Source organism: Penaeus monodon, chromosome 8 (genome assembly GCF_015228065.2).
Source record: "Penaeus monodon isolate SGIC_2016 chromosome 8, NSTDA_Pmon_1, whole genome shotgun sequence".
Classification (NCBI taxonomy): Eukaryota; Metazoa; Arthropoda; class Malacostraca; order Decapoda; family Penaeidae; genus Penaeus; species Penaeus monodon.
In genome coordinates this window covers 50,272,633-50,282,943 of record NC_051393.1, presented here as the reverse complement: position 1 = coordinate 50,282,943, position 10,311 = coordinate 50,272,633, and the positions used below count along the sequence as shown (strand labels likewise).

The following is a 10,311-nucleotide window of genomic DNA, read 5'->3' as shown; positions in this document are numbered from 1 at the left end:
GTAGAAGAAGAAGAAGAAGTAGGAGAAGAAGAATACATCTATAAAGTGTTACAATAAATTCTATTTTGTTACTGGGGAAAAAAAACTTGGAAAACGTATCTACATTAACTATGATATACCTAATAGTCAATATTCCAAAAAGACACAATGCATCTTACTGTCTAAATAAGAAGGGGAATTCAGAAAACAGATTTACCAATCAATTAACCTCCTCATAAGGAATCTGAAAGGAAAGGAACTGAAGAATATCTAATTTACATAATAATCAAACTGTAATTATTTTCTTTTTTATATACACTTTCATACATCAGTCATACCTTCCCCAACTGCACATTACTGCAAAATATTTCTTCTTTAAATCTTTACAAACATATTTACAATTTCATTATAGCTTTCTACATAATATTGAATAATTTGATTGCTTAGACTTTTGTGAGAACATGTCTTAAGGCTGTAGAAAAAGCAATTTTAACATTTGTATTGCAGTGCTGTTAAAATCTAGTTAATATCACAGATTTCCTTTATTCACAGTTTTTTTATATATAACTTTCTTTACACACTTTTGAAATTTGTAAAACAAATATGTACTGGGAAATATCTACATTGTTTTATAACTAAATTTTTACCTTTTCTATGTATGCATGCATGTATGTATGTATGAGTATGCATGTGTGTGTATGTATATATGTATGTATGTATGTATGCATTTCTGAGGACCTATTTATACAATTTTGAAGTGCAATTAGGTTACTACATATATATATATATATATATATATATATATATATATATATATATATATATATATATATATATATATATATATATGTTTAGAAGCTAGGCAATGGTGAGTGCTGTCTTTTCAACACCATCTTGCATACAGTAAGTCTACAAATGAGACTATCGGAAGCTTCACAGCACAGGAAGGGGGTTTTGTCACCAACTGAGTGCCTAGGCATGACTGCACATATATGTGGACTAACAGGCAGTGGCTGTCATTGGTGAAGGAGCCGAGAAGCATAGACAAGATTTTCAAGAGAATATGATGAATTGGAGTATCAAAATATGTTAGTCATGAACCTTACGTTAATGGCAAGCAGGCCACTCATTATCCCCTGGGATGGAAAATTATGTAGAACTAACTGATTATAACAATGGGATCTGTCTTCTTGTTACTATTTGCAGCAAGAACTTTGTGCAACTTCCAAGTGTTATGAATCTCTAGACCTGGAGCCTTCAGAGTAATGTCCAAGCCTTTATTTAGATACAAGCAGCTCCTACCTAGGCTGGTTGAAAGGCACACAAGTCCCCATCAAGAAGGCCCTCAACAATTATATAATGTAGTTCTTGACTTTTGTAACATCTACAGAGAATAGCTTCAATTCCTTGCTTGTGTGGCCTATATGCATCATTACCCTTGCTGCAACTATTAGTATTGGTTTCCTGAGAAAAAACTCTTTGAAAACGATAACAGATAATACCTAGATTGACCAGCAGAATCTACCTAAGTAGCATAACATGGTAGGGTTCATAATGAACTAAATTTTGCTTGAGCAAACACTAAATACTATTATTCATCTTTTATATTCCTTGACTTTTTCAGTCACTAATTGAACAATATTCCAGGGAATCCCAGTAATAATATTAAATAAGGACAGCCCTAATATGCACTTATTTGTATGTGCAAGTAACAGCTAAAAATTGCAAACCTTCTAGAGCAGAGATCAATATGTAGCTGGAAAATTGGAATAACTGGTTCTTTGTAAAACTTTTTGGCATAAAAGTTCTTGGCACAAACTTCAACTTTTTACTATCAATTTGGAATCATTGTTTCTAATCAAAATGATAAACATTCAAGAAGCTTGCTGTCTATTTTCATACTGTAACAAATTTCTAAGCTGGGCTAGAAGGAATAGGCCAAATTTGTTGGTGCTGCATGCCTACACACTTTATTTGTTTCACCTCAAATGCACATATTAACCATTCTTTCATCCAACTCAAATGAGAGAAAATAGTAGTTTTTCTTTACTACTCTCTGGTTATCAATCACTTCAGGCTCACTCTTTCCCTCTATCACATATCACACAACAATTTCTTCATCTCCATCACACAATCTAAACACACAAACCCCTTCCATTACATATAACAAGGTTAAACACAAATCCCGCAACAACAACAACAAAATTGGTAGACAACTGAGCCTATTTCATCTTCTTTGGCACAAACTTCAGTGAGGCAGAGTTGATACAGTAGCGGAGTCCAGTTGGTTCTGGCCCATCGGGAAAAACGTGACCCAGATGAGCTGCGCACTGAAAATCATAAGAGCATAATTTTGAGAAATCTATCATTGTTGATGCTATTCTACTATTATCATCACCTTTATGTTATTACTAATGTTTGTTTTCTTTCTTTTCTTTTTTAATTATTAACCACATGGATCTGGATGATGTGACTAACACATTGTGAAAATATTTGACCAAAGTAGCGAGTGACATGAACATGTTATCATGGAAAAATTGGCTGAGTGCCGGGGTGACGAGGACATCCCATCATGAGATTTTGGCTGAAGTCCAGGGTACATAGGAGTGATCCACCATGAGCACACAAAACCCTTGGAGGGTGATTACACTCAGTGGGTATTTAGAAAGGGACTCCTGCATTATTTCTATTGGTAAATGAGTGTGGAATGTACCATCTGTGAGCCATGAATGCAAGACCACTGGCTCCAGGGAGGAAGTTCTTTCCATGCTCAGGATCTTATTCCTGCCTGCCATGACCAGCAGTGCAAGGCATATTACAAAAAACTGAACAAATAATAAAATTATAATTATTGATATTATTACTGCACTGTGTTGTGGACTACCTAGAGAGATGCAAGGAAAGCACTCTATTATCATCAAGATAAACATATCAGATGATGAATACAGACATCAGAAAATGACAAAAAAGCAAAAAAAAACTTCTGTAGAAAAAGACGCAAAGGGGAGGCAAAGAGTCTTGACACTGCACATTGGTGTATCATTCTACAAGCCACACATCCATGAGAGAGGTCACTCAAATAAGCATAATGCCTGGATTTTGGGCCATGTGCAGGCAGTGAAGCATCCAGATCCAACGGGTTAATACCTTATATTTCATTATCAGTGACTGACTTTGTGTTTTTGTCTCTATTTTCCTGTCATTACCTATTTATATCTAATATATATCATAAGTTTCTAAGCTATTACTATTCATTATTGCTTATTCTTGCTATAAAAATATCAACAGCATCTCCAATGTCTTATCAAATAAATAACAAAACAGAACTAAACAAAAGAAAATAAACTTAACATGGGAAAAATAACAAGAAAATGTATATGAATAAGTAAATGAGATTACAGAATTGAGATAGTGAAAAAGCAATTCAAGTAAGAGAAGATAATCAAAAAAAAGCCATAATAAAAGTACTAGCACTACTGCTGCTGCTACTAATATTGTTATTAATAATAATTCTAAAACAAACAGTACCAAAAACACAAATACATAATATCGTAAAATCTTAAAAAAGGTGATAAAGAGGTGGAGAAGAAGAAGAAGAAGAAGAAGGAAGGAAGGAAAAAAAAAAACATGCAGAAAGAGTAGAATAAATAGCAAAGAGAAATTAAAAACAAGAATGCAATTGTAACAATAAGTACCTTTCTGCAGAGGACTTCTGTTCGCACCATGGAGTGAGATGTGTCGATACGCGTTTCTACGACTTCGGTGGCAGCATCTCCAAGAGACTTACCTTCAGCTGAGTGGAAGGAGGGCCAGCCGCTGCCCGACTCATACTTTGTCTTAGAACTGGAAAGGGAACAGAAAAAAGAAAGGTGTGAAAGAAAGAAAAAAATTATACACAAGGAAAACTGTAGATATATAAATGTATATATTTCACACATACTCATTGGTTTCTGGCTATTTGTGGCATCCCTAAATTATAAATAGAGTAATAATTTAGGTAAAAGAAAAGAAAAGAAAAAAATACATTCAACAAATTAAAATTAGGTTCACAAAAATATTACATTCAACAAATTAAAATTAGTTTCATAAAAAATATTATATTCAACAAATTAAAACTTCTACAAGAAATTAGTACCATAATAAATCTTTTACCTGAACAAATCTGTACCACAGCAAACACACTGATACATTCCAACTGCAAAATGATTGTAGTATGCGCCACTGAAAGGCTGTAATGAAATACAATTAATTCTTATTAGAAAAGGGTGACCAACAAATTCTTTTTGACTAAGCTAAACCAATGTCAAAACTACTTGCTAATCCAAATTTCCTTCCTTGTAATAAAATAAAAGTAAATAACAAAGAAAGGATACCAAATATGTTTTTACAAATCACAACAGGGCTGGATAATAAGAGGTTAACTTTTGGGAAAAATTGCATATGAATCCTGATATATCTATAAACTATTCTCTTGAATTTTGAAAGTAATACACTCACTGTTTAATTGATAAAATAAACACACACACACACACAATAGCATAGTACCAATATACCAATTTTGTTTCCACTACCCATAACCCAATGCCTTTGGGTTTATATACTGTCCCTTATAGTTTTTTGTGAATTTTGTTACATACAAAAAACTCCACGTGTACTCAGCCACCAAGGAATCTATCAGTAGGCCCTAGTGACCATGCTTGATTTCCCCATTCCTTGAACTTGTGGGAAAATGTGTTTTTCTTTCCAATGCTATTAATACTGATATTGCTATTATTTTTATTAATATTATGATTACTAAATTGTTATGAAAATATTAATACATTAAATACAATAAATCAATATAAATGAAATTTTCAAAAAATAATGGAAAAGGGCAAACAGGGAAGACAGGTAAGACAAATAACTGACTCCTTGGTGACTTAGTACTTGTAGAGTCATCTATGTGTAAAGACAACAGATGAACTTGTATCTGAGTGGCCATGGCATTTGTATTTTTGCCACCCGCGCTGATTGGGTTAGTTAAATATAAGTGGCCTGTCCTCAGCCTAAGTAGAAAGCCAATCATATTATTATATCATTTTAAGATAATGATGGCACCTGAGGAAGAAAATCTGATTCCGTGGGTAATATATGCCACCTCACAACACCTCCATGCTTTAAAGTGATTCTACTGACTTCATTTGCTAAAAATAAATATTTCCAGAGCGCTCATGAAGGAATAACAATTTTTCTTTTTTCAGTCGTATCTCTTTTCTTGTCAATTATCAGTTATCACTGTTCTTAAGTTTTGTAAGAATGAGAGAATGAATAGATAAAATTGACACTGAAAAAAAAAAAAATGTCACACAAAAATTGCTCATGTCAAGTGACATATGTTAAACTTGAAAGAATCCTTCACAATCTAACTTTCCCAATAATTCTTGCACTCAATTTTGATTCTTCTTATTTAATTTTTGGTCTGTCTATTAAAATAAAATTTACTATTATTTTGTGAAACATCAGCCCATTATAGTGACGGGGACAACATAGATATATACACACAGACTTTCAGGCTATCAATTCACTTTATATGAATCTTAGTTTTATATCCTATTTCATAAAATAACATACATTAGGTTTAATTTGCCATCTATAATAGGAAAATCATTATCATTCACTGCCATTATTGCTGTCAATATCATTATCCACAAAGATCGTAACAGTGACAGTGATAATGATAACATAATCAATATAATTAATTACAACAATAATAATATAAACTTTAATAATAATAAAATTAGCACTGGGCAGTCTCCCAGGCCCAAGCGTGAACCACTAATAAGGCTTTTGCATGAACTAACACCAAATAAGTAACCATTACATAAGTAAGATCAATCTATATCAATCATAATCATTATTCTTGAAATTGCTTTTAAAACATTTTTCCGTGCCAAATACTTCAGTTGCAGAATCTGGTGAATATTGCCTCATCTCATTTTAAACCTTTGTATGTTTCTGGGCTGGATATGGCCACAAGAGCTACGAAAAAATGAGTGGGATTTTTGCTTCTCGTTCTCCTCCTTTTTAATGTTTTTGGAATTTGTTACACTTGCTGTTAAAAAATATATATTTCCTAATAGATTGATATAAATTGTGTCAAAGACCCAAGTTTTCCATTAAAAAAAAAGAAGAAGAAGAGGAAGAGGAAGAAGAAGAAGAAGAAGAAGAAGAAGAAGAAGAAGAAGAAGAAGAAGAAGAAGAAGAAGACGAAGAAGAAGAAGAAGAAAGAAAAAAAAGAAAGAAAAGAAAAAAAAGGAAAAAAAGGAAAGAAAAAAAGAAAAGAAAAGAGAGAAAGAGAGAAAGAAAGAAAGAAAAAGTCAGTCCAACCATCATCCTAAATAATGAATACTAAGCCCTAACATTTACCAAGAGAAATTTAGAAAAGATAAAAAGATGAAGTAGGAAAAGAAAGAAAAGAAAAAAATGCATAATCAAAAGAAACATCACTGGTGGTCTAACATATCAGATCTAAGCTAGAAAAAATATGTTGCTGTCAGATGCATTATCGAGAAAAATCTACAGATTCATCTTGGGTTCATCTGTTGCTTTCTTATCAAAGTGTCTCTTGACAGACAGGTTCTTATCAGCTCATAGCAACATTATGTTCCTAATTTTTTATGATAAAATATATAATTCTATAGAAAAAATATGTATGCTTAATTTATATGTATGTGACAGTTTTTGTTCATATGCAAGAAAAGAAAAGCAAGGAAAAAGAAGAGAAAAAAAAAAATAATGATAAACAAATATCAAATCGTAATTATCATTGTCCATTCATTCACCTGACTAGTCATGAACCCAAGGATACTGTAATGCGTAGTTCAACGGGAGTGATAAGATAAGGTACTGAACTGTTACCATGAAAATGAAAGATTTCCTTGTTTTATAGTATCTTGTTGAGAGAGTGAGAGAGTGAGGAGAGAGAGAGAGAGAGAGAGAGAGAGAGAGAAGAGAGAGAGAGGGAGAGAGGGAGGGAGGGAGGGAGGAGAGGGAGGGAGGGGAGGGAGAGAGAGAGAGAGGGAGAGGGAGAGAGAGTGGAGAAAGGGAGAAAGAGAGTGGAAAAAGGAGAGAGAGAGAGAGAGAGAGAGAAGAGAAGAGGAGAGAGAGAGAGGAGAGAGAGAGAGAGAGAGAGGAGAGGAGAGGAGGGAGGGAGGGAGGAGGAGGGAGGGAGGGAGGGAGGGAGGGAGGGAGGGAGGAGAGGGAGAGAGAGAGTGGAGAAGGAGAGAGAGAGAGTGGAGAAAGAGAGAGAGTGGAAAAAGAGAGATAGAGATTGGAGAAAGAGAGAGAGAGAGATGAAAAAGAGAGAATGAGAATGAGAGAGAGAGAGAAGATAAGAAAAGAGAGAGAGAAGAGAAAAAAGAAAAAGAAAGAAAAAATAGTTAAGTAAAACAAGAGACAAAAAAAATCACGAGAGCAACCCTATGCAACATGTAATATAATAATAATATACATACTCTGGTAATTTAATAGTACTATCTAATGGTGACAAAAATCATATAATAAAACAAAAAAATAACAAAAACAAGCGATAATAATCCAACATCAAAAAAAATCACGGTTCAGTTACCCTTCCTTGCAACATCGTTTTTTGTTTCAGTTTCAATATTTCTGCCGTCTTGGGGTCATCTTTTTCGGGTCCTTTCTATGGGGTGGCATGCACATGGCTGTAATATTCAAGAAATAACAAGAATATTCTAAGAAATTGGCTAAAATATTTAGAACTAAATACGTATATATATTCCGTGAGAGACTTTGTTATATTTTTTCCTAGTATTATTAGACTAATAATAATTATCCTTATTCTTAGAAAGTGGTTTAAATATCTCAATAATTTGATAATTTATTTCATAAGTTGGTGTCTAATTTATTCAAAACTTTACAAGTAAATTTACAACAAATACATAAGAACTGTCACAGAAGATTAAGTATTCCAACAATAAATCCAAAATAAGAACGACTGAATGACTCTATAAAGTTAACAACTAAAGAGTAAAGAACGATCAAGCCTGAGAAATCGGTAATTATTAGCAGAACAATTCATAGGGTTTGATGTAATAATTACCGCACAAAGAGAATATTCGTTTTTCTTTCTCTCGTTCTTTCTCTCTCAAGTTCTCTTTTATTGTGCTAATTAGTATGAAACTGTTGTCTCATTCAACAACATAAAACCTCCAAGAACAATGGAAAAAATTTAAATAAAATGCAAGAATAACAATACTGAGAGGCAACGAGAGAGGAGGAACTGAATAAATAAAATAAATAAAATGCAAGAATAATAATAGAGACAACGAAAGAGAAGGAACTGAATAAATACAATAAACAAAGATGCACGAATAACAATACACAGAGACAAGAAAAGAGACATAATTCTTCTCTCCTCTTATAAAACAAAATCACTCATGCACTTTTCCATAACCACCAACACTAATAATACAATAATTACCTGTTGTAACAGCAAGTCCCTTCGTCCCATTCTTCAGCACAGGAAGCCCTCTCGCCCCATTCTTAAGCACAGGAACCCCACCACGACTTCCCACAGCGGCTCTGAAGAAGGCCCTGCACGCCAACCCGGCCATGGCGAAAGGCTGAAAGAAATTCCTCCTCGGAAGACGAGACAGAGAGAGAGAGACAGAGAGAGAAAGAGAGAGAAGGAGGAGGAGGAGGTAGGAGATAGGAGATACGAGGAGGATCGTGTGCGTGTGTGCGAATGGCCTTTCAGTGTGTGCGTACGGCCGTCCGTCTTCGCCCCTCGGTCCGTGTGCGTATTGCCTCGCCAGAATCACGTGGCACCTTCACGTTGTCAACAAAGGGATGCCAACAACTGCCAACTCGGTGCGCGATGCCACGGGCACCGGGGTTATTTGTGCCCACTCACGCACACGCCTTCGCATAGGAAGCACATTCCTTGGAGGAACCCAGCATGCGTATACATATGCATATACATTCGTGTGTGGTTACGCAGGGCATTGATAAATGAATAAAAGCAAAGGTGTGAACAACACTCGCGAAGACGGAGGAAGAGAGGGAACGAAAAAAAAAAAGGAAGAAGGAAGGAGGAGATAATTGTGGGTGGGAGGGAAAGACGGAAGGAACGAAAGAAGGAGAGAGGGGTTGGGTGAAGGAAAGAGGGAGGAAATGAAAGGATGGGGTGGAATAGGGAGAAAGAAGAAAGGAAGGAGGGAGGGGTTGGGCGAAGTAGGGAGAAAGAGGAATGAAAGGAAGGAAGGGGGGAAGAAGGAATGAGGCAGGGGGAGGGAAGCAAGGAAAATGGGAAGGCAGGAGTTGAAGAAAGAAGAGAAGGAAGGAAGGACGAAAGAAGAGAGAGAGAGAGAGAGAGAGAGAGAGAGAGAGAGAGAGAGAGAGAGAGAGAGAGAGAGAGAGAGAAAGAAAAGAGAGGGGGGAGAGAGAGAGAGAGAGAGAGAGAGAGAGAGAGAGAGAGAGAGAGAGAGAGAGAGAGAGAGAGAGAGAGAGAGAGAGAGAGAGAGAGAGAGAGAGAGAATACACACTGCGGATAGTCCTTTGCGCAGTTCAGTTTAGTCCAATAAGATTAGCAAGGATAATCTTCGTCTCAACTTGTTCATGACTCGGCCTCTGCTCGCCCTTAAGATAACTCATCTGATCATCATAACTGCATGTTTAACGTAAAGTCTATATAGGTGCTCCAGCCTCAGACATTCTTGAATGGGGCATTGACTTACGCTGGGCGAAATGCAGAACACACGCACGCACACGCGGACACGTACACAGACGCGCGCACACACACACACACACACACGTACACACACACACGCACACACACACACACACACACACACACACACACACACACTCACACACACACACACACACACACACACACACACACACACATTCACATGCACGCGCGTACATATGTCGGAATGACACTGATTTAACCATTTGTCTGCACTCTCATGTTCCGCCTTACACTGGCCTGAAAGCAAATCATGCAGTTTAAGATAATGTGGTGGCACCTGTGAACGCGCGCGCGCGCATGTGTGTGTGTGTGTGTGTGTGTGTGTGTGTGTGTGTGTGTGTGTGTGTGTGTGTGTGCGCGTGCGTGCGAGAGAGAGAGAGAGAGAGAGAGAGAGAGAGAGAGAGAGAGAGAGAGAGAGAGAGAGAGAGAGAGAGAGAGAGAGAGAGAGAGAGAGAGAGAGAGAGAGAGAGAGATAGTAGGGAGGGAATAGGTAGATACATAGAGAGAAATAGGAAAGTAGGATAGAGAAAGATAGAGAAGAGGAGAGATATTGTGAGGGAGTAGGAGAGAAAGAGAGA

The 10,311-nt window shown here is 36.2% G+C and overlaps 1 protein-coding gene across 1 annotated transcript; it reads right to left on the bottom strand.

The window, feature by feature from the left end:
• Window positions 1-1,793: 1,793 nt before the first annotated feature.
• Window positions 1,794-8,836, bottom strand: LOC119575994 (peptide methionine sulfoxide reductase MsrB-like). The gene is made up of 5 exons (XM_037923521.1): window positions 8,462-8,836; window positions 7,624-7,682; window positions 4,132-4,208; window positions 3,675-3,822; window positions 1,794-2,309 (listed from the first exon to the last, which is right to left on the bottom strand). The coding sequence occupies exons 1-5, from the start codon at window positions 8,592-8,594 to the stop codon at window positions 2,202-2,204; spliced, it is 525 nt and encodes a 174-aa protein (XP_037779449.1). The 5' UTR covers window positions 8,595-8,836; the 3' UTR covers window positions 1,794-2,201.
• Between the last annotated feature and the right edge of the window lie 1,475 nt (window positions 8,837-10,311).